This window comes from Temnothorax curvispinosus, unplaced genomic scaffold, assembly GCF_003070985.1.
Source record: "Temnothorax curvispinosus isolate PA1 unplaced genomic scaffold, ASM307098v1 QBEX01011081.1, whole genome shotgun sequence".
Classification (NCBI taxonomy): domain Eukaryota; kingdom Metazoa; phylum Arthropoda; class Insecta; order Hymenoptera; family Formicidae; genus Temnothorax; species Temnothorax curvispinosus.
Window position 1 is genome coordinate 81623 of NW_020220861.1, and position 25759 is coordinate 107381.

At 34.0% G+C, this 25759-nt stretch overlaps 1 protein-coding gene across 6 annotated transcripts in view; it reads left to right on the forward strand.

Moving 5' to 3' along the window:
• The window catches only part of LOC112461107 (reticulon-1-A), a 69809-nt gene that overhangs the window by 30716 nt on the left and 13334 nt on the right, over positions 1-25759 (forward strand). Inside the window, exons 1-2 of one of the 6 annotated variants that reach the window (XM_025026193.1) lie at positions 15554-15722; positions 20627-20662. The exons of 1 other annotated variant lie outside the window; for it this stretch is intronic. In XM_025026193.1, the coding sequence (XP_024881961.1) occupies positions 15569-15722; positions 20627-20662 (190 nt within the window). In that variant the 5' untranslated portion in view covers positions 15554-15568. Of the gene's footprint in view, positions 1-15553; positions 16230-20626; positions 20663-24215; positions 24388-25759 lie in introns of those variants that run through there. 4 more of the 6 variants (XM_025026194.1, XM_025026191.1, XM_025026195.1 and 1 more) reach the window with 4 other exon arrangements.

Sequence of the window (25759 nt, forward strand, 5' to 3'; positions counted from 1 at the left end):
AGGTTAATTATGTACAATTAACATAATTTTTAAGTTGAAGTTAAGATTGTAAGATAAAATCAACACTCCTTTTTTTGTAAATTTTTATTCCCACTTCTGTTATAGAGTAAAATCAACACTCTTTTTTTGTAAATTTTAACACATTTAATAAATACCTTCAAATTGTGTTACTTTAACATATTTTTAAAATAATTTTACATTTTAAATTTGTTAAGTTCAATTAACATATAGCAGGCATATGTTAAATCTACACATGTATGTGTTGATTATTTTACACAAAAATTTCAACATGATCTTTTTTAAGCAAAAATACACAAAATATTCTATTGTGTATGTAATCATATATTGATGGATCATCAGAAACTGTTTATTAACTTTTACATGATAAAACATAAAATTGTTTTATATATGTTTAAAGAATGCACTAAATCAACATACTCCTAATTTGATTTAATAATACGTTTGAACAGAATTGAATTTGATAGATTGCATATAGGTATGACGACAATCTCGAATCATTCTTCGAATATTATTCAAAACAAACAAATTTTTAAAATTCTTGAAAATTTTGGATGTTTAAAAGTCTTGAATATGTTGAAAAGTTTGAAAGTTTATACGTTTAAAAAAAAATTTTTTTTGTAATTATTTCATAACAACTTTATTTTTAAGAATTTTAAACATATATAAACACTTTTAAATAAAAATTTCCTACATATTCAAGATGTCTAATTTCAAAATATTTAACATTTTTTAAATTATCCAACATTTTAAAAAATTTATTGAATAATTTTTAATAGGTACAATTTGAATATTTTTATGATGAATTTATTAGGAAACCTTGCAAGAAAGGATTAGATAACTTAATTGTTCTAGATTTTGTTATTTATTAATTGTGTATACTTAATATAAGCGTTTTATTTTTAATCGCTAAGAGATAAATTGTTTCAGCGATCTTCCTGAAACAACTAAAAATCATTATTCGTTCAGATTGGTTTAAATTGACTTTATGATGCATCGAGCAACGCTGTGGAGTTGCTAAAAATTCTAAGGTCTTGGCATCGAGCAAAAATGTATTATGGTTCAGTATTTTTTTTTTCAATGAAACATCGATAACATCCAGAATAAAATAATCGAAGAATAAATAATTAAAACGATTAAAATTTATCGTTCTTTCTCTCTCTCCCTCTCTCCTTCTCCCCTTCCCTCTTCCCCTCTCTCCCTTCCCTCCTCTATCCCCTTTCTTCCTCTCTCTTTCTCTTCTCACTCTCCCTTCCACTCCCTCCCTTCCTCTCCCTCCCTTCCTCCTCCCTCCCCTTCCCCCTTCTCGTCTGTTTATATCGTGTGTATAAAAAATTGTTGTGTATGTAAAGTATTGCGTATTAATATTCACTTTATCTTGCATAATTTTAATAATATTGTATGTAAAGGCATTGTGAAAGCTTCTTGAGGGACAAAATCACTGTAATTGTGTGCGTACGTGTGATTGAAACTGAACCTGAAGCGGAAAAAAATGTTACTTTTGAAAAATGTTACGTAAATAGATCTCGATATTTTGCGATTGATTGCACTAATTTTTTTCAAACTAGTCGCAATCAATAGCTTGCATCGACATTATATTAGAAAAATGCCCTTAAATTTTTGGAAGCTGATTTAGTTCCTGAGATATTTTACTAGAAATCTTGTTTGACGTAAAAATTCCGGATAAGCTTAGTAGCGTCTGCGTTTCGACGTTTATATGCAGTGACGTAGTCACGTGGTCGGTCACCTTTTTTATGTACTTGACATTGCGACACCACCACGTCATTTGATATTTCGTATATACCTATATATACGCACACGCTTGTATATGTGTGCAGAACAGAAACTATAAAGGCTTATTATTATTTAATAATTTATTAGAGACTGAAATAAAAAATATATAAGATCAATTATTCTATAAAATTTTGTTTATACATATAAAGTTGATTAAGACTAATTTACTATATTGGCTTGCTTGTTAATTATTCATTTACGAAAATATTTAATTTTTTACGGCTGTAAAAGTGTCAATATACTCTGGCTTCGCATTAAAGTCATTGAAAGATAGCACGCGGTGTATATGCGGTACGTGCGTATGTCACGTTATTCGTTTAGCATTAAAAATCTAACGTAAGTATCTATAATATATATTTAATAGAGCTACACAGCTTAGAGATATAACTTAAGACGCGAAGACTTAAGCAGTAGAATTATGCAATAATGGAATTACAATTGAGTAAGAATCAATTACTTATATTCTATAGCGCTCAGATTCTTTTTAACTGTGCCTTTAAATTTATTTTTTTTTATTGCAATTGATTGTCCAAAAGCTCCATTTATGCGTTTGTACCTTTGTAGACTTGTTCATTTCTCTTTCTCAGAGGAAAAATTTATTTATTTATTTGCTTTCAGATAATTTGCTTAGACATCAAACTTGTCATCTATAACGGATTCTTCTCGTAATATTATATCATTTTAAGATGTGGATTTCGGCCTATATTCTCAGTTTCTTTTATTACTAGATGTATCGATAAATAATTCTTACATGACGTAATAAATCTTATAATGACGCTTAACAAACGTGATATATCTAACAAGTTTAATTAATTCCAGCGACATTACACAGGGTGTTTCAGAATTGCACGGCACTATTTTAGGGAAATATTTTCTAGGTCAAAATGAACAAAAAAGTTTTATAAACACATGTCCCAAATTTATTTATTAGTAAGATATTAAAGAGTAAAGATTACGTTTAACAGTAAAACATTTAAAGAGTTTTTGAAGTAACCATCGTTTTGTTAAATTCTTCTTGCGTGCCAATAGGTCTACAATAAATAGGGTTGCGTTGGGTGATGTGCAACACGTTCACTCGTTGCTCGGAAAACATATCCAAAAATCAAATTCTTGAATATATCATGGCTGTATAATGTAGAGGAAGGAAAATACTACAATTCTGCGTGATTAGATTTTCAAAATTTTAAATTTTTCCTAAAAATTTTTCGAGTTTTCAAAAAAACGTCTGTTTTAGCATTTTCAAATTTTCTTGGGGTGATGTGCAACACAGGTAAAATTAAGGTAAAAAATGCATGAATATCAACATCAATCGACTTAAATGTTAAATTTAGGCTTCTTAAATACAAATTAATCGAAATCTGGTGAACAAAAAATTTCACTGTATTGTAATCGACCTCTGACAAATGGAAATTTCACAAAAAAAAATCATTTTTTATTTATTTATCGCTTAAAAATTAATATAATGAAAGGAAAAACGCAACCGGATGATCGCCTTTCAGCAATTTTATTGCTGCTCAAATTAGCTCGTAATTGACCGGAACAGCGATACCCTTATTTTTATACTTTCGTGGCATAATGACTAAACACATTGAAAAATGCATTAAAACACTTCATATACACATGTTCAATCGTAAAATAGCGATAAATTAGCGAAAAATGAGTGTTGCACATCACCCCAAAAAAAGTGTTGCACATCACCCCAAACACGCTATTTTGCGCGGACTGGCGTGACACCAACACAATGTAAGGAAATCACAAAATCGCTTTGAATTTATCAAAAGTACTTAAAAAACTAACAATATAGAAATATTTACCTACAAGATGACTAAAACCAATTCACGAAATCACTATGAATGTGAAAAGCGAAAATTACAATACATTAAGCTCGAGAAATTTAACTCGCTTTTCGTACAGCAAACCAGGGTGCGTGCCATCTCGCGAGTTATTTATCTAAAACAAGGTACTATTGACACAAATAGATGGCAGTATGCGGTTCTGTCAAATGTCGACATGCAGGAATCGGAAACGTTGCACATCACCCCATGTTGCACATCACCCCACACAACCCTGAAGTCTTTAGTTTATTGTAGACCTATTGACACGCAAGAAGAATTAAGAAATCTTATAATGGAAGCTGCAGCAACTATCAGGAATAATCCTGATGCCAAAGAAACATGAATACATCGTGATGAATGCACAGCTGTATTCAACAAAACGGCGGCCACGTTGAAAATATACTTTAAATGTTACCCATACCCACACAGCAAAATTGCAGATATCTTCATGCCTACGTTTTTAAATCAAATCTGAGATATCTTATTTTCAGATATTCACAGAATATCTGCAAAACATCATTACTCGATATCACATTATATCTTTGAAAAAGACATCTCTGCAACATTTGCATTCGAATATATATGGTCAATTTATAGTTAGCTCTTATATTTTATAAAGATCAACTCAAGTTTATACGTAGCCAATAAAACAATCCGAGAGAACTTGGACGCCGTACCGATTCATCTCGGCGAAAGTCAGACGCCGCGAGGGTACTTAGAAAATTTTTACTCGGGCGGCGCTGCGGCGCCGGAGGTAACGACCGCGGTGCGAAAGCAACTCGCCGCGAGAGAACTTAGAAAACTTTTGCTGAGGCTGCGCCGGAGGTAACGACCGCGGCGCGAAAGCATCATGCTGCAAGGGGATTCAGAAAATTTTCGCTCGGGCGAGCGCTAGTAACATGCGCTGCCACGACGCGGCTACATACGCCAGTATCTTCTCGTAAGCAAAAATCCTTACGCACTAGGATAAAAGGCGAACCTGATACTTGGCTCTAATATTTTTCGTGATACCTACGAGGTGTACCATACAGTGCAGAGATGGCAAAATGCAAAATATTGGAATAGTATCAAAGCATAATTTTGAATTTATTGCGAATTCTTATGAAAAAAACTTTTTTTATATTTGAAGAAAGACCCAGAATTGGTGGGTCATAAAAATGAATTTCTTTTGAACTTTTAAGAATTATTTTAGAACAAAGAATAAATACGGAAAAATAATTAATTTCATAAATCGAGAATTTAAAAAGAATTCTTTTCTTTTTGCTATTTGGGTTGTATATAACATATCTGCTTTTAAATGAGGCATAGATATCCGATATATATGCAGAATTAGATATCATATCTGAGATAAAATTATCATGGCTTTTTATAATTTGGAGATGTCTTTGTGATATTCTCATGATATCTTGCGCAATCAGATATTCCGTCATTTAGATATCTTCTAGATGATATATTTTGCTGTGTGGGTAATTGTTGTGTATGATTGGTACGACGCCCTACATGGAATGAGGGAAGTTCCAGGTTCGAATCCTGGCTGATGTAATATTTTTCGCATTAATTTCTTTACAGTTTTTAGATAATTAGATCGCGTCGATTTAATTTCGGGGAGGGAAGGGTTTTTAATGTTCCAACGATAGCTGTATTTCAGTCAGACATTTATCGGCTCGCAATTTTAAATTGGAATATATATGTATATTCGTCGCTTATATTTATAAGCACTAAGAACGAGCTTTGTTCGCTAGCCCCTTTATGAAATTATTTATCCTTTAAAAATGCATATTCAAATTATCACAAGCCGTGCATTTATAATATGCACCCGGATTTATAACGCGATCTTGTAAATATTTCAAAAATATTCACACTTTAAAACTATTATTCTACTCGCTGGTCAGGCCATAGCTGGAATATGCTGAAATTGTTTGATCTCCCAAATTAAACATTGTGCAGTAATTGAAAGAATCCAACACCGTTTTCTCCGAAGAGTTAGTTTTCTTACAGGAAATCCTATATTTCTCTTTATTACTTCGACCACACGTATGATTTCATGTTAATAATTATTTGTGTAACAAGTGAGGTAAGATGAAAATTCCCAGGTGCGGTTACCGCACTTGCCTTCGGCTCGTGAGTAAACTCCGCACCCGGGAATTTTCATCTTTACACACGACTTACACTCCCTATTTTATGTTGCAAGTGCCTGGAAAGTGGTCTATCACGCACGCGTAGCGTGCGTAATGGGGCACTTTCCATGCACGTGTTGCATAAATAAACTTAACTGTTAGTGGGGTATTAAGAAAAAGGCGAAGTTTTTTAGACCTGATGTTTCTCTTCAAACTGATCAATGGTTGTATTAATTGCTCAGAGTTATTGTATCGTGTATAATTGCATATTCGGCAAGGCCTCTGAGAAGCAATTTAATTTTTTATGAAGTATTGCATCATATATTTCCTAAATTCAAACCCCTGAACAAGATAAGCTTATTGGCATTTTATGTTTCTCTAAACTCATTTAAACGATCACTACTTTTTTTGTGTGCGCTAGATCTTTATCTGTTTTTAGATGTGGCGTAGTTTGGGCATTATGCTAAACTAATAAATAATCAAGAGACACGGTAGTGTCTCGCGCCAAGTACACGCGGAGCGAGACCGACCGTGACTCTTTTACGCGACGCGACGGGTTGCGAGTACCCGAGATGTTGAGATCTCGATAACGAGTGAACGGATCAAGTTCTAAGTAGGCTTGATCGATAGCTTGGGATCCAATTAGGGGGGGGGTTTCTCTTATAATATTCCGCTCCGTGCTCTACGAGCGGAGATATGGCGACGCGAAGTCCAAATGTGAAAATTTTTTATTAAGATACTTCTTCTACTTTTAACGCCGACGTCTCTTATGATGACGTCATAATCAGAAACGTTACTTTCACTTTTTCGACGCTGGCGGCGCAGGTATCGCCAGTTTCGATATCGCGCGCGTATTTCGAAATTAAGTCGATAGACTTATCGGTCAGGAGGAAGATTTCTATTTAGGTAAATTAGGTATATACTCATATAATATATATTGAGTCATATGCTTCATGTTTATCTAGAGAGATTTCGTATCCTTACATCGTATTACCACCGCTGCCGGAATAGAAGGTTCTCTACGCTTGGCAGAAAGTGCCGCTGGGGAATTTTTAAGTCGATTCTTATGAATCAAGCTTGAATTCGATGTCTAGGTATCCCAGGTTGCCGATGACGAGGTCCAGATAGTGCGCTTCATAGTTTTCGGTGTCCAAGTGTAATAATACGTTGAATTCTACGTGTCTACGTGTCTACGTGTCCCAGGTTGCCGATGACGAGGTCCACACAGTGCGCTCCGTAGTTTTCGGTGTCTACGTGTATTAATACCTTGAATTCGATGTCCACATGTCCCAGGTTGCCGATGACAAGATCCAGATAGTGCGCTTCATAGTTTTCGGTGTCCAGGTGTAATAATACGTTGAATTCGATGTCTACGTGTCCCAGGTTGCCGATGACGAGGTCCACATAGTGCGCTCCGTAGTTTTCGGTGTCTACGTATATTAATACCTTGAATTCGATATCCACGTGTCCCAGGTTGCCGATGACAAGATCCAGATAGTGCGCTTCATAGTTTTCGGTGTCCAGGTGTAATCGTACGTTGAATTCGATGTTTAGGTGTCCCAGGTTGGCGATAACGAGGTCCACATAGTGCGCTTCATAGTTTTCGGTGTCCAGGTGTAATAATACGTTGAATGCAATGTCTAGGTGTCCCAGGTTGCCGATGACAATGTCTAGATAGTGAGCTCCGTAGTTTTCGGTGTCTACGTGTATTAATACCTTGAATTTGATGTCTAGATATCCCAGGTTGCCGATGACGAGGTCCACATAGTGCGCTCCGTAGTTGTCGGTGTCTACGTGTATTAATATCTTGAAATTGATGTCTAGGTGTCCCAGGTTGCTGATGACGAGGTCCAGATAGCGCGCTCCGTAGTTTTCGGTGTCTAGATTTAATAATACCTCGAATTCGATGTCTACGTGTCTCAGGTTGCCGATGACGAGGTCCACATAGTGCGCTTCGTAGTTTTTGGTGTCTAGGTGTATTAATAACTTTAAATCTGAATGTAGGACACGTAGATATCGAATTCGAGGTATTAATACACGTAGACACCGAAAACTACGGAGCACACTATGTGGACCTCGTCATCGGCAACGTGGGACACCTTGACATCGAATTCAACGTATTATTACACCTGGACACCGAAAACTATAGAGCGCACTATCTGGAACCCGTCATCGGCAACCTGGAACACGTGGATATCGAATTCAAGGTATTAATACACCTGGATACCGAAAACTATGAAGCGCACTATGTGGACCTCGTCATCGGCAACATGGGACACCTAGCCATCGAATTCAAGCTTGATTCATAAGAATCGACTTAAAAATTCCCTAGCGGCAGAATTAAAATTATGTCATGACATAATAAAAATTCGCTGAATTAAAATTATGTTTAGACATAATAAAAATTGGACGAATTAAAATTATGTCTAGACATAATAAAAATTGGATGAATTAAAATTATGTCTTGACATAATAAAAATTGGATGAATTTAAATTATGTCTGACAAAAATAATTCCGCATTTTTATTATGTGTATACACATTTTAAAAAAAAGGTAAAAGGAGGCGCTAAGTACACGCATAGTAGTGTATATGTATTATGTTGTTACCCTGTTATGTTGTTACCTCGAAAAAAATAAAGTGGTAGTATTATACCTCCAAATAGCTTTACCCTGTACATACTGTTTATAAAATGCGTAATACTACAAAAAGGCGTGATATCCGTACAAAATTACCTTTTTTAAAAAAAAGGTAAAAAAAGGCGCCAAGTACACGCATAATAGTGTATATGTTGTTACCTCGAAAAAAAAAGAAAGTGGTAGTATTATACATTGAAAAAACCTAAGTAACAAGTGGTAGACGTAATCTTTATATCTCGAAAAATCTTGAAAAAATCTAAGCAGTAGTATCTTTATTTCCGAAAAATTATAACCCAAGTGATACACATCACAAAATTATGTTACCTTATCAAAAAGAAGAGTCACGCTTCAAGTGATCTATTACAATTACAAAAAAGAAATGATATCTCTTTAAATTACAGCGCCAATTACAGAGAGAACATATATATTGCCTCAAAAAATAATTGTTGCACTACTTTGAAAAATTTTTACATTGTGTCAATTAGAAAAGAATGTATGATAACAATTTTATAAGATTAAAAAATTTTATTCAAATTTAACAAGGAAATACAAGATATTTAAATACAAAGTTTACATGTGTATTTTTTAGTGGTCACAAAGAATTACAGAGGTAACAGTACAAAATAAAAATATTTTATTAAAATACATAAATTTTTCTTGTAAAAAAACTTGGCGCTGTTAGACCTCGAAATTTTAAATAAATAAGGACAACAATAAATAAAAATAATTCAGAAAATAATGCGATGGGAGTAATATTAAATGATTATCAGCGTGGATGTGCGAGTGAGTGATATGGGTGTGCGTGACGACGCGGACGGCGGATAATGCGGCTTATCATTAAGTAAAGGATAAATTTATTTATTTATTGTATAATACTACCACTTTCTTTTTTTTTCGAGGTAACAACATATACACTATTATGCGTGTACTTGGCGCCTTTTTTTACCTTTTTTTTAAAAAAGGTAATTTTGTACGGATTTGTATCTATACGCTTGAAAAGGACCGAAATCACGGTCGAAACGTAGCGTTTTTTAAATAAATTTGGCCAGTTGGGTCGAGTAAACGACACTTACGCTGATTTTTTAAATATACACTGGCGATTTAAAATTCTCATTTGGTTGCTTTATCCTTTATAATCCCGTTTACGGTTTACATAATAAATAAATAATTTAATTAATTATTTAATCGATTAAGTTAATTGAAGTTTGGGGTCTAGTTGCTTTATAAAAATTATTTATGTCTTTATAGTCAATTTCTTTATATAGAGTAAAAGTGCTTCGTACCTAAACTAATAACGTAAAACATCATCAATCGACATTTTGTTATTACGACAATCATCATGCGCATTTCCGAGTGTATGAGGTGCGCTCGCGCATTGCCTCTGGCAAACATATAATCGAGGCTTGATGTTCATCACTATGAACATGAAATTCTATTTAGATTGCATCCAAATATTTTTTGAATTGACGACTACGGAATCACGATATAAAAACATGATTTCTAGAACACATATTTCTAAATTGGAGCAATTATTGTGTGATAGAAAATGTGTCAAGAAACATGTGTAAATTTCAAATTAATACTTTTTAAACAACAATCTCTTAAAGGTAGCTCGAGCGTTGTCGTGAGTCAAAATAGAGCACTCGAGAAATTTTTTTTATTAATGTATTAAAAAATGTATATTTGGTATCACCTTGTTCCGTGAAACTTCTAGTCTCCAGAAATGTATAATAACATCATGTAATTAATCCCAGATACAGGTAATTAATTAAAAACGAAATGTCTTACACAGAGGGGTACCAACTTCACATTTGTCAAAACGACTGTAACAAAAATCTAAAAAATTGGGTGCAATATAGTCGTAAGTTTCTCAACTATCATAATAATGATAAAAAATGACTTTCTGGAAGTTTTGGGTCATTAATTCTAATTATGTTGACATTGGCGCCGACAGTGAGGTTAGGTGCGGTCCGCGCTGTTGCCAGCTGCCTGACTGCGTTCGGAAACGTCACCCGAGCGCACACGAGCACACTCCCCTCTTCTTCTATCTCAGCAAGTTAGAAGGAGAAGGGAGCACACCCGAGTGACGCTTCCGATGACGCAGCCTAGCCAGAGCTTCTCTGTTAGCTACATTTTGTTTGCTTTAATATTGAATATCTTTTTATTGCAATGGTAAACTAATGTTTTTTTTTTAAATCATTCGTAATAGTTTAATTGATAAGATCTTCTGTTTTTCAAACTTCAATTTCTTTTTAAAATACTCGTAAAATCTCGTGAATTACGATTGTGCACGTCGTTCACATATAAAACTAATGTAAAATTGATGACCAACTTTGAATTCTTATATTTTCGTAATTACGTGGTAAAAAATCGTGAATTAATTCCTGATCACGTATTATGTTTTATAGAATAACATAGTTTAATGCCAATAAAAAATCTTAATTTTCGCTGATGCTCGAGCAACCTTAAATATCTTTATACAAATTATCCCATTTTAATCTTTCCATACAATTATCTACCGAACCATTCGTTGTTCGAAAAAGTATTTCAAAAGAAACTTACTCTGTTTCGAGGGGAGATCTTATTATGGACAAGTCTCGTCTAACAATAAGTGAAAGTTTCTCCGAGATTTCAAGGTGACCTTTGTTTTTTTAAAATGGAAGTAGCTAAACCGTTTAGCTAAAACTTATAGCTTATTCCGAAACGAATTCATTGACCTATGATATGTTGGTCTTTTAACGTCATTCAAGGTTGTTTACCATCGTTATGAGAAAAATGATTAAATAAATTTCAAAACCTTCTGGAAGACGTCCCGAATACGGATGTGGTTTTAGAATGATGGTACATTTCGCTCCATAATGACCGCAGGGTTCGACAAACACTGAACAACATGTTTTTTGATCGTTAGATAGAAAGAGGAAGTAAAATACCCTTTATAAGAGAGAAGTATATCCCAGGTTTTTCCGAACAAACTTTGTAGTATGTTCTAATATGAGTAGAAATAAGAAAAAAATGTTATATAAACATAAGTTCCAAAATGCTTTATTAGAAAGTTATATTAAAATACGAAATGTATAAAAAACAATTCACTTAAGTTTGCATTTTAATGTTTACGTCAATATAAGCTAATACATCGATATAACATTGAATTTATCACTCTATATATGAATTTAAGAGGAAACAAAACACTAACGAAAACTGTCTTAAAACTTATATTGATCCAATTTGCCCTGTGATCCGATTCGTCTCGGTACCATATACATTTTTTAGGCAGAAATTGGTAACCCTTTCACCGATTCTCGCCAAATTCAAAACAACTTTCCTTTAATAATACTCTATATAAGATTACATGTACCATAACTTATACACTTTTTAAGTAAAAACCGGTAACCCCTTCACTGGTCCTTGCCAAATTCAACACCAACTTACCTTTAATGATACTCTATTCATAAAAAAAATTAAGCTCGATATCTCAAAATTTGCGGAAATTAGAGTAATTATTTAGATTTTTTTAAATATAAATTGGTAACCACTTTATTATTAGCAATTTTTCTAATCTCTATATATAAAATAGAATGTCTGTATGTCTGTTCTTTATACACTCTTAAACCTTTTGATCGATCTGGACTAACTTTGGCACAGTTATTCTCTCTACCCCTGCGCAAAATATAAGCGCAAAATCAATTTTTTATTACCGATTTTTATGGATACCGGTTCATAAAGTTTTTCCATCATAATTTAATTATTTATTAATATATCGATTTTCTGGAAACTGTTGCCAAAATTTTGACCGCAAACTACTCATTTATTAATGGACTCTACACCCCTGGAAAAACTGAATGTGAAAAATAGAATGTCTGTATGTCTGTTTTTTATACACTCTTAAGGGGATGCTGGAGACAGGTCTGTTTTACTACGATATTTTCAGACACACTAATCTTTTGATTGATTTCACCGAATTAAAAATTTTTTATCCAGAATTAAAGTATGGACGATAACGAAGACAGCAGACACCATTTGCGTATGAAAAACGAAAAAACATTAGAAAATTACAGTTTTATTTTCGATTCTGCGGTCGACTCATGACAACATTTGCTGCACATAAAAGTTTTAGACTGTGTACGTATACAAAAACCTTGCAGTTGTCTCGGAAATACAATAAAGAAGAATCCTGCGCTTGCAGAAATGAGCTGCGAGCTTTAGTATAAGTGTGTTTGAAAATTTCATATGCGTCTCCCCGAATTCAGCCAAAAACATTACGGATCAGTATAATGGGTAGCTCTAGAGCAGGCGCTCTGTAGGTATGTGTAAGAATCGGTGAGCACTTCTTTATCGACGCTGATCGAGTTCGCCTGCGACTCCAGCATCCCCTTAAACCCTTTGACCGATCTGGACCAACTTTGGCACAGTTATTCTCTACACCCCTGGCAAAACATTAGGCGCAAAATTTTTTATTACCGATTTTTATAAATACCGGTTTCCAATTAAAGTATTTCTATGATAATAATTAAGTATTTTCTAATGACGATGGTCAATTTTTCCGTTTTCCAGAAAATCGATCCATTGAATGAGTAGTTCGTGGAAGAAATGGAACCGGTTTTTGTAAACTCTCTAACAATATTGCGTCCGTAGCTCGCTCGCGTGCATTTCTTCGCATCCGCGCGATGCGTGGGATAAATAAATATATATCTCTACTATTATATAAAGAGAGAAAGTTTGTTTGTGCTATTGTTCAAGGTAATCTTAGAAACTATTGAATCGATTTCAAAAATTTTTACACTGGTGGATAGCTTATATCTTCCTGAGTAGGCTATGTGCCATTGTGCTACAACCCAATTTGAAAAAAAATTCGGGATATTTAAAATTTTAAATTCTTTAAAAGAGTCGTACTTTTAATGACTTTTCCTATTCAGATTTTCCTAATCAACCAAATCTTAAAGTATTATATATGAAATAGAGGTAGAAAACTGAGAAATATAATAGAATTTAAAAAACTGCTAATAAAAGGGGTATTGATTTTTGTCTAAAAAAATCTACGTGATTGCTCTAATTTCCGTAAATTTTAAGATATCAAGTTAATTTATTTTTGTGGATAGAGTATTAAAGGTAGGTTGGTATTGATTTTGGCGAAAATCGGTGAAAGAGTTGCCGATTTTTGCCTAAAAAGTGTATAAGTTATACATGTTATATTTGTCATTTTGTATAGAGTATCATTAAAAAAAAGGTTGTGTTTTGAATTTGGCGAGGATCGGTAAAGGGGTTACCGATTTTTGCTTAAAAAGTGTATAGGCTATACATGTAATTTTATATAGAGTATCATTAAAGGAAGGTTGGTATTAACCACTAAAAAAAAACGCGTTAATAATAGTACCTTATGGGCGACGTGAAAAGCTATTAAAAATATATGTTTATGAATTTACATTGGTGAATAAGAATAGCCAGAACACAAATATAATAACACAAATAAAGTCGTTTAAAAGAAAGACGCCTGGGCGAAGCCCCGGGTAACCAGTATATTATATCGATTAAAGGGAAAGAGGCAGTAAGAGCCGGCGCGGTAAATAGGGCGCAAGTTATATATATTTCTTATCGTCAATACATAAAAAAATTCGCGAACGTTTCGACCATTTTTGTGGTCATCTTCAGCGCAATAAATTAGAAACGTGTAAATTAGAAACTCTATTGTAACGCGGTCATTAGGCTATTGTATACTCGCACGTCGCACGTTCCTTTTTTTCCAGTATATTATATATCTCAAAAGGAAAAGCTTTTGAGCCCGCGCGAAGCGCAGGCAAAAAAGCTAGTTCTATTATATTTTTCAGTTTTTTCTGTTCCTATTTCATACACGCGCGCACACACACACACACACACACACACACACACACACACTTTTTTAAATTGCGATTCACCAACGTTTTAGAACATTCTGAACACATTGGCATCGAAAACTAAAAAACCAATTTTTTCTTCGGTCTTTTCTACCCCTATTTAATATATAATTCTTTAAAATTTAGTTGATTAGACCTAGCTTTATATGCGATCAAAGGTCCATATACGAGGTTTATGAAAACAAAACTTCCTCTATGAGGAAGCAAAAGACAGGTGGCCCCCTTGAAGCGTTGAATAGTCTATCTTTTCCCTCGTTTTCCGCTTAGCGTAGGCAGTGCGCGTTCCAGTAGGTATATATACATATATTTCAGTAGCAACGCTCCCCAACTAAAATCTTCACAACATTACTCAAGGTGATGACCTTGACAACATATTTCAAAATTATGGAAATTGGAGGTGGTTCCCTAAAACTAAATATTTATCAAGATTATATATGTTTTACATTTTTAATTTTAAACTTATAATTTTCTTATTAGAAAATATCAGAATGTTTTCATCAAAGCGTGTCCGTAGATAAAATAATTTTTATAGATTATTTTATAAATAATTTATATACAGATAAGTGAACAAAATTTCTCTTGACATTTTGATATTTTGACTCTAATTTGATCACGTCGTTTAATCGGCATTAGTTATAAAGATTTGTATAGAAGAAGAAATGTTATTGAACGATCCAAGATATTTCCTACTAGAAACACTAAAAAATAATTAGCATTTTGGAAGTTTTACAGTATTTTATAATATCAGATACACGATGTATTGTTAAATGGTTGATGATACATTTATGGAAAAAGTAATCTTTTATTTTGGAAAAAATAAATCCACATGGAATAACATGTTTTTATTTAAAACATTGTTTTTTGCAAAAAATTATTTTAAAAACAAGAAAATTAATAACACATTTGCGCTTGAACATTATCTATAAATTGTATATTCTTTCTAAGAAAAATATTTTGTATTATTTACTTACAATTTTTACATTGATCGATTTGTCTCATTATTTTGTGCAAAAATATTAAAGCAAGATATTTTTTGCTATATTTGTTTAGATGCAAAAGCGAAAGAAGATAACCTTTTAAGATACAAGCGTTCCTTTTTATTTTGTTCAGTTTTTACTGGATTTATTTCTTGAAATTATTATTAAATTGTGAGATATTTACGAAATCTCTTTTGAGTATCGTTGTGGTTTTTCGATCGCGATCAGTTCGTCACGTAGCTTCTCATCGGCCGCTAAAGTGCGAAGTGCGAGGACTGCGAGGTGCGAGGTTCCGAGCAATATGGCGATGAGCCTGCAGAGTGGGGGGCAGAGGGTTTGGCGGGGAGAGGGCTCGAAAGACCTCCGGTGGGTCGATAACAGGCCTCAGTCCTCATCTCGCTGTGCGACGAGTTACGGATTAGGGATTCTCCCCAGTTCTCAACTCCGAAATACCGGTTAGTTGTGTGAATTCTCAAAAGTCGAACACGCTCCTCTTCGCCGCGGATTCGTTCTCATCTCCAGAAACAATAAACGGGGTTACGCCCTCGTCGTCGTCGTTGTCGTCGTCGTCATCGTCATCCTCGGCACCGTTGTTACTTTTGCCGTCGTCGCCGTCGTCGTTGTCGAAGTGCGTCATTCAGCACACGCGCGCGCGCGCGCGACGAGATACGCCATCGCTTCCGCGAACGTTCGCCAGGCGCGCTGACACGCCAAAGAGAGAATACTCCGAACCGGCGGCGGTGAACACTCAGCTCGGCGAACAGTGAGAGAGGTGCGCGTCGCGCGAGGACCTCGGCCATAGGTGTGCGTAAGGATGGCGGACTTGGACACAGCAACGTGCCCCGCGCTTGCTAAGAATGTCGATGAGGGCAACCAGGTCTGCAAGCGGCCCAGCGCCGGCGCCAACAGCCCTGCGTCGACGACCAACGGCAGTCCCTGCTTCTGGAATATTCTGAACCCTCGTAGGTTTTTCTCGACACTTAACTCGACATTCCGCACCTCCATTTCAAGGATAATTTTCTTTTTTTTCCCTTCTCGGTCACCTCCATCATCCCCCTCGCGAGCACGTTCAATACTCGGAGCTCTAATTTGTAAAAATTATATACATGTTTTATTCTACTCCCGAACGATATTAGGGAAAACACGTCCCCCCGCTGCTGGCGAGATCTATCATGGTGTCTCTTTGTCGAAAGGTGAAATTGGATTGCAGGCAGATTTTAATTATTCCTCGTTGATGATCGCTTTCATGTCGGTGACCTGGGCTTCGCCCTGCGCAGATGCTACCTGCCCGAGATATCGGAGAATCTCCGATCGAAACTGGGTTATCGATCGGCCGACTACCTGCAAATAACATTTGTTCCAACATCACTACTATTCGCGTTTATATTGAACTCATTTGCCCATTTGGGTTGAGTCCACGAAGCTCATTTCGTTCTTATGGTTCTTATTGTAGATGGAATGCCTGTAGAAAATGTCAATCCTTTCTAAAAAAAGGCATGTTAAATCGATACTCGCATCTCTCGAAGTCTTCTCGAAAGTCTCGATACTTATAAAAACGATCATCGTTTTGGGCAAAAATGGGTGTACATTCGATTCTGAATGACGAGGAGGGAGCAATTAACTTATTTTGTTTCTTTTATTGACACTAAATTAGTGCCAATTTAATTAATTCTTTTGATGAAATAAATATTGCATTATATCTCAACAAATAAATTTATTAGACCTGCTTTTAAATGTAAAGTGCCGCATTTTGTACATTGATATTATACTTTCGTACATTGTTAATACTGCAAACGAATGTTAGAAGTTTTATATAAAAGGTTTTTGAAATTTTACTCCGCACAAAAGATAGATACAAAACACCAAGTGCTTTACATTGTGATTATATTATATTAATTATTAATACTCCTTGATAATATTTTATCACGATGTACTAATAAAATTAATACAATTCACTGTGTTTTTATAATGCATTCGCTTGTCCGACGAACAGGTGAAATTCTGCTTTTGCAACACGCCAGCGCGGTGCGATACGATTTTTTACAACTTGAAGTAATTATCATCGCGACCTTGCATTACGTAACGCCACGAGATCTAACCGTGACCAACGTACATACAATTGACTTTCGAACTTTATCCTAAAGTCATCCAGTCGATGTCTGAAGTGTCATGGTGGCAATTGGTTGCTAAGAGAAAATTGCATAACTGCATTGTCGTTACTTTTATCAAATTAACATAGGAGGACGAGAAGATAACGATAATTTTACTCATTTAGTTATTCTATTCTTATATCTATCTCTACACCTTAGGAAGGAAAATGCTCGCGTCAAGGATTTAATATATTTTCTTTCAAAAAAAGTAAATTAATTTTTTACGAGAAATCTCACCTTCTTTATTATATAGAATATCCATTTTCCAGTACCGATGAAACATTTTTAGATCCACCAGAGGCGTGCATCTTTGACATCTTGTATTTTAATGAAACAGTTTAGAGCATATGTTTATAAGAACTTTTCTCCCTAAAATAAACCACGGAATATCCCCTTCAATTTTTTGTACTTATTATACTTAGGAAACATCTTGTATGTGCAAATATATATATCGCCGAATAACTTTTTTATATTATTTTACTAAAGTAGCATTTTTAATTGCGAATAACAGTGCGCGTTAATAATTAACAATTTTAAAAAAAATTGAAAAAAGTACAAAATATTTTTGCAAATAGAGACAAGTTCTTTACCAAAGCGTCCGATAACGACGCGCTGTACGAGGCTAGTGATATGTGCACGCTGCACATATGTGATATATGCATAATATATTGAAAATATATACTGCAAAGGCAACTTTTAACGAACGCCTATCATTTAACTTATTTCCGTGTTTGCATCGTAAAACTCCAGCGCTGTCTTCTTCATCGAACGTGAAAAAGCGATTTCCTCGATTCCAAAGCGAACCGTGTAACGTATCGCCGTTTCAAGGCAACAGGAGTCATATTGCGCAGTGCACACACGATCGATTGCTTCGGCCTGACTTTCCGTGCGATACGCGCGCGTGTATGTAATTTGCGCTGGCGTGTAGTTCGAGATATTATTTCCCACGCGATATATGTATATATATAAAGCCGGGATATATGTAACATTGAAGGAAATCATGACATTTCCGTCATTATCGAGCACTACACCCTATGCATTTTCATCTGGCAAACGAATCTTTATCTGCACTTACTGCATTGATACTCAGAGTAACAATAGAGCGCCTTTCTGACATTATCAATTACGGCTCATAGTGCTCAGTAAAATTACTCACTTGAGTGACAAGTGATCTATATTTTTCGTTCGATATTATATCTTATTGCCTTGCAGACTGTGATAATAGGCCTCTTTGTTTTAACTAAACTTCTTGTACGGTTCATCTTTTCTTTTTTTCTTTCCAACGTGAAAAGAAAAAGAGGAAAGATGAACCGTGTAAGAAGTTCAGCTAAAACGAACAGGCCTAATATATTAGGAATATATAGCTTTAAATACTTTTTTGTTTAAAGGACTCATGTTCGAATTGCGTGCTTTTGAACTGCACAATATTATTCTAACACTTGGGGAAGATGCACGCGCAAATGATAAAAGACATTTATATGCACTTAACACATAGAGTGCGACACAATATCTAAATGAAAGGGTATTGACTCCTTTGACCCCTTCCTGTCTCGTGTACTTACTTTGTTTGTCTTTCGTTTGTTCCCTTATGGAGTAAAACGAGGAATGGTTTGACTTGGAGAATTATGAGTCGGATGAATAACTCGGGTCCAATATTAGTCCAAAAAGATCTGAATCTGATCTTTATGAATTCATAAAGATCAACTGTGCTATCTGGGTCTGTAGACTCCTAGAATAATGCAGCCAGTTATTTCCATTATGATAACAGCAGATAATGGCAATAGATTATTAAGAAACATAATTTAACGATAGATTCGTCAGAATTTGTTTTAGACGAAATAATTGAGAAGCGTTATATTTAACAAATAGATAATAATATAATTTATTTGCAATATAAGAAGGTCATTGCCGAAAAACGCAAATAAGAGAGTTATAATTGAAGTGATTTATAGTTTATTCCCCGATAGTTAAGAAAATAATGTGAACGTTTCGACTGTACTGTAATAAAATTTGTTCGTTTTGAAACTACTGCGGTGCTTCGATAGTCTTTGAAGCGATGCAACTATTTCACTGCAGTAGCATCTTCCATCCGTATCGATTTATTACGTGATTATTAATAGAAGCGTAACCTGAAAAATGAGCTCAAGAATACATCGTGTGTGATATAAATTACAATCTTTTACGTTTCTCGGTTTTGTTTAATCTTTTATTTTTCGCACTATTCTTTTACAATGAACAATTCTTCTCTCGCGAAGATATTAACAAATTTTTACAAATAATAATTTGCACGATCTTGGACGTGGCTGTGAAAAGACAAGCAATCTTTGTTGCATCCATTGATACCGTGTTGAATTTGTTTCTATCATTTCCTTTCAGCGCTTGCAGTTATCCCAAGGACGCTAACAGAATTGATCTATAACGCTTGTACAACTTCAGATGCATGCAAATGATTCTGTCGCAATTTATCGAAATCGCTTTAAAACTTTAATTAATTATCTGTCTTTTTCTCTGTTAGCACTTTGAGATTATATTAATTGAGGCATTTGAGTGTAAAATTTTTGGAAATTTCGCCTTTTGACATCAAATAGAGTAAAGGAAAAATAATTAATTGCAAAAGACTAATAAACGAGCAACGATAGTTGTTAGTTAATTAATTTAATGTATAATTTAATATATTGTACAATAATAAATTGATACGTTTCGACTATATACACCGAGTTTTCTTCAGTCATAATATTAATTAAATATGGCTGAAGAAGACCCGGTGTAGTCGAAACGTAATTTATTATATATATTAAATTATACATTGAACTAATTAACTAACAACTATCGTTGCTGTTTATTGACGTTTTTCAATTAATTGTTTAATACGTACGAGCATGATTATTTATTTATTTAAAGGAAAAATAAAGATATTAGATTATTGATAATAATATCTTCTGTAAATATTGATTAGTAAATAAATAGCCGAAAAAGACAAAAGTAAAATAATCGTAAATGTTTAAAATTTATTTAAACAAGAAGAAGACTTCACATACCGTAAAAATTCTAATTCTGTTACTTAATAGATTTTGCAGCCAAATGTCTCACATCAGTTGTTGACAGATTCACTGTATTGTGTATGGTTTTCTTAATCCGTAACCATTTGCACTTTATACGTTTGAATGATGAAATTCAATACTAATATTCTCTAATTGTATTGTTTACAGACGCATGGTTTAACCCTGAAAGACTGAATCCAAAAGGTAAGAAAACAGAAGAAATGTATTGTTTTTTTTGTAGCGTAGCAATGTACCAACTATCAATTGATTCAGTTGGAGATGTTTGCCATCATACGTTACAGTTTATTTTTCCCAATATTTTAGAATTTCAAGGTCGTGTAATATCTCCTAAGTAGTCCAAGTAATATTGTCGAAGTTATATCAATCTTTAATGATTCTTAAGAAGCTTTTTCATGCACAATGGATAAAATTTCGATATTCTAATAAATTAAGTTGATCCCTTAATCCTCGCGCGAAACAACTTATTGTTACAAACATTGCATCGAATATTAAAATAGCGAACTAATTAATTAAGGGACTAATTAATTAATTAATTAATTAATTAATTAAATTTCAGTGACTTGGAAACGCAATAAGGATGATTTTTAAATGCTCTAAATAAAATTTAAATGTCACTGCAGCACTTTAAACGCTGTAAATAAAGTTCAAATGTCATGTATCTATAGCTGCTCGAATTAATTATTGATAAAAAACAGAACACAAATGTCAAAAAGACAAAATTAATTAAACATTATTAATATTATTAATTCAACATATATATTAAGGAGGTTGGTTAGCTCTCCGTGCGGGGAGGCGGCGCGCGGCAGGGAAAAAGCATATAGGTTAGATTTTCGTCGCGTGAAATAAACGAATTTTAGCAAATAAATATGTAGAATGCATTTAATTGCTGTTTCTTAAAGTTTAAAAAGAGTTGTTTGTACAATTAAAACCCAAATACGTTATTATCCACATTGAAATGTGGAAATAATAAATGTGGTCCTGTTTTATTTTTACAATTTCTTGATAACTATAAAGACGAATCATTTCAGTCTTCCAAAAAGTTCTTCTTAAATATGTAAAGAGTTATTTGTACCTATATTTTCACTAAATTCTCATCATTTTTAATATGCTTTCGAGAGTTACATTACAGGTTAGGTAACATTTATGCTGTGTCGCCCGTGTATAAGAGAGACAAGAGTATAACTTTAATAATTAATTATTCGACAACCATGCAGACGATTGTCTTCAACTTTGGCATGGACGACAGATTCCCATAGACGAATATTCTCCATAAATTTTAACTAATTCTTATCAAATTGATTTGACTAATCACCCTCCTTAATACACAGTGATTTAAAAAATTTAGATTAAGGTAGATTACGTTAGATATAAATAGATTAGGTAAGACATAATTTAATTTTGGATTTACAAACAATTTTAATAACAGATATGTGTGTTTATGCAAAAAATTTATTCTTATTATATATCCAATAATGTTTTCTAAAAATTCGGAAACTGTAAACTATTGTGTGATAAGATTGGCTTTACATTGACTACATTCAACGGAAAAAATAGCTTAGTGTAGTAAGCGCTTAGTGATTCTTATGATTGATTCTTGACCTTAGTTCTTCGCTGGATCTATTGGTATAGAAATCAATTGTAATAAAGAATCATTGGTCGCTCACCGAACTGTTTTTTCCGCTGAATGTACTCTCTAAAAGTCGAAATTATCACTCAAAACGAGTGAAATGCAAGTGCAACAAAAAGTGAAATTTAAGCCTATGCACTTCGAGTAATTCGCCACCATAAAAAAAAGTAAAATTTTACTCTATACGTTGGAGTGAAATCGCACCATTTGAGTGAAAGGGCACTCTTTTTGAGTGCAGTAAATCAGTGTCCATAGGAGTGAATTATGTCACTCTACAATTTTGAGTAGAATATTTCACTCTGTTAGAGTCATTTATCAGTCAATTTTTAGTGAATCGTGATTCATCATAGCTTTAGAATGAGGTCGTATTACTCTGCGATAGAGTATAGCGGCTCCAAAAATTTGAGTGAAAAATTCACTTTTATCTTATGAGTCACGTACATTTACTCAAATTAGAGTGATAACCCTCTTTTTTGGAGTGACTATTGCAATTTATACTCTAACATATTATAGTGGCGAAATCACTATGAGATTTAGAGTCATTATTTTTTTTACTGCAAAAGCACGATCAGATAGCGTAAAACTGCGTTGCCAAAATTAAGAATCGTGTTTACGTTTACAGCGTCAGCGAGATGCAGTTGATTGAATTTTATTAAGGCAACGATACACTTGGCAAGTAATGTCGCAACAATGCTCATATGCCGAGTTAAAGTGTGTTTACCGTGAACGACAGACGAGAACTGACAATTTACGCTTGAGACGGATTTTCGCTTATTAAGAAGGGCGGAAATTTATTAAAATAATAACCAACTGGGATGCGTGATGCATGGTAATTACTAAATAATAGTAATTAATGCGACAGTGACAACAGATTTTAATATACTTTCTCTGAGAAAATATATTAATTGAGTCAGAGCCGATATATGCGAAAAAAAGACGATTCATTTAGATTGAGATATTTTGGAAAAAGTTGAGAAAGTTTTAATCACATGTACTCTCTAAAAGTTGAAGAGTGAAATATCACTCATAACGAATGAAATGCAAGTGTAACGACAAGTGAAAATTGAGCTTGTGCATTTCGAGTAATTTGCCATCACTCTAAGAAAGAGTAAAATTGCGCTTTATAAGTTGGAGTGAAATCGCACTCTATTTGAATGAAAGGGCATTCTTTTTGAGTGCAGTAGATCAGTGTCCATAGGAATAAATTATGTCACTCTACAATTTTGAGTAGAAAATTTCACTCTGTCAGAGCATTTATCAGTCGATCTTTAGTAAATCATGATTCACTAATAGCTTTAGAATGAGATCGTATCACTCTGGTAGAGTAACTGCTTTAAAAATTTGAATGAAAAATTTACCTCTATTTTATATAAGTGCCCGCATTTACTCAATTAGAATGACAATCCTCTCTTTTGGAGTGACTATTGCAATCACTCACAGAAAAAAAGGATTTGCTACTATACGGACAACATTTTTTGCTGCGAGAGCTATGTAATTTTGCAATAATAGCAATAATAGTTTGCTATTATTGCAAAATTAATTAGCTCACGCAGCAAAAAATATATATTAGTTGTCCTATATTTAACAAATAGATTTGCTGTTGCAGCAAAACCTTTTTTTCCGTGCTCTAATGTCTAATATATTAGTGGCGAAACCACTCTATGAGATTTAGAGAGTAACAGGTCACAAACACAAATTGCAAAATAGAAGTTTACATCTTGTGTTAGGTGTCAAGAAACTTTGTTTAAGAATGAAAGAAACTCTTTGAGAGAGTTTTAATTTAAAGGTTTTAATTTAAAATCTGAAAATCCTAAGATAAAATGAAGGTACGTAACAACATCCACTCACGCGTAAATAAACAGACGTTTCGTGAAGCGTCGCGTGGCTCGATATACAATAATTAGTTCGGCACAAACACGATTTCGCATTTTGGCGGCATATCCCTACCCGTTTCATCGGGCCCGCCGCTGTTCCTCGGACGCTACTAAATATAACGTCCAGCCAGCCTCTCGTTGGTCCAGTGCCAGGTTTCTGAAGACCCTCGTCGGGGTTTCCAACCAACGGAGCAGTCCCCTCGGTTACGAAGTCGTCGGAACCGGGACGTGCGTTGTTCGGCCGGTTGTTCTCCGATTTGTCTTCCATCGCATTTTTCTGGAGCGATCGCTTCCGCGTCGAGTCGATTGTTCGAATCCGGACGAAAATTACAGATTTTTGTGTAAACAGGATAGTCGATAGCGCGGCCAGATGTTCATAGAGAAAATGGCCATCACGAAGGAGGAATGTGAGTAACGTAGATGATTCGGCACACGCGTGCGTCTCGCACTAGACGAATGCTAGAAGAAAGATTTAAGGGCTCGACAGATGTGAAAGTGGCACTTTATGAGCCGTAAAGAAAATAATCTCATCAGACGAGACGTAACAAAACGTTACATGTAATTAATTAAAGGAGAGAAGGTCAAATAGAGAGATCGGGAAACGTTGAGGAATAAAAGAGACGAGTAATTTTGTATAAAGGTTTATGTGTCGAACTGCTTCTGGCATTAAATTATTTTACGTATCGCCTATATCTCTCCTTTGTGTCTTAATATTGAACGTGTTGCGAAACTAGTCAATAAGAAGTTTGAGAATCCCTGCATAAGATATTACGTTACATTACGTTACGTATACTCAGATATATACTTTTTGTCTAATTCTAACGTGCTTCAATGAGACATTTTGACAGGAATTCAGTCAGCAGTAATTAGAAGAAAACAAAGAGATATAATTATCTAGTGTTTCATGTCGAGGGTCGAGTTGATGTTACAACTTTCTGAGAGGTATCCAATAATAGATGACTTGGAAATTGCCGATATTCCATTGATATCTCATTTTCAACGTTGCGAAACGCGACAGATTTCTTTTTCACTCCTCGTTGCGTGTATAATCTTTTGAGGAAACTGCGAATGCACGATAAAAAAAGTAAAAAATTTTTCAAAACGCATAAGAACTCGGAAATATGCGATCGATGAAAAGATTTGCGAGCACCTTTCCAAGCTGTGATATACTCTTACTAAATACATCATATATATCGTAGTTTTATTCGATTTTTTTTCTGATATACATTTGCATCTGTATTGAAACGAGGGTAGTTTTATTTTATTATTCACACATATAGTAAGACCCGAAACTTATTATTCAAATCTTTTAACAAAGTGTCGTTGTTTTACTGTTTTTTAATAATCATTTCCAACAATAATCACATTCATAAGAAATGTTTAGATCTTTTCTTCAAATGATTGTAAAAGACATGATCAAGAAAAATTATTTGCATCGTGTATCACTCATATTATTATTTATTATATCATAGATATTATTAGTCTTACGTCGCATCTATAAGGAAAACTCAATTTATCAAGTACTGTTTACTGTGTTTAAGATAAATGAATTATACCAATAAAAACTTTATATTGTCTACTACTATAAAAAAATTAGAAATATGAAATATTTATTCTTTGAATTTTCAACAAAAAAAACTTTTAGAAATCATGCATTGCATTTTTGCCATATATCCTATAGGATTGGGATGACCATTTATGGGTAGGATATCCATGGGTAGGATATATATAAATATATATATATATATATATATATATATATATATATATATATATATA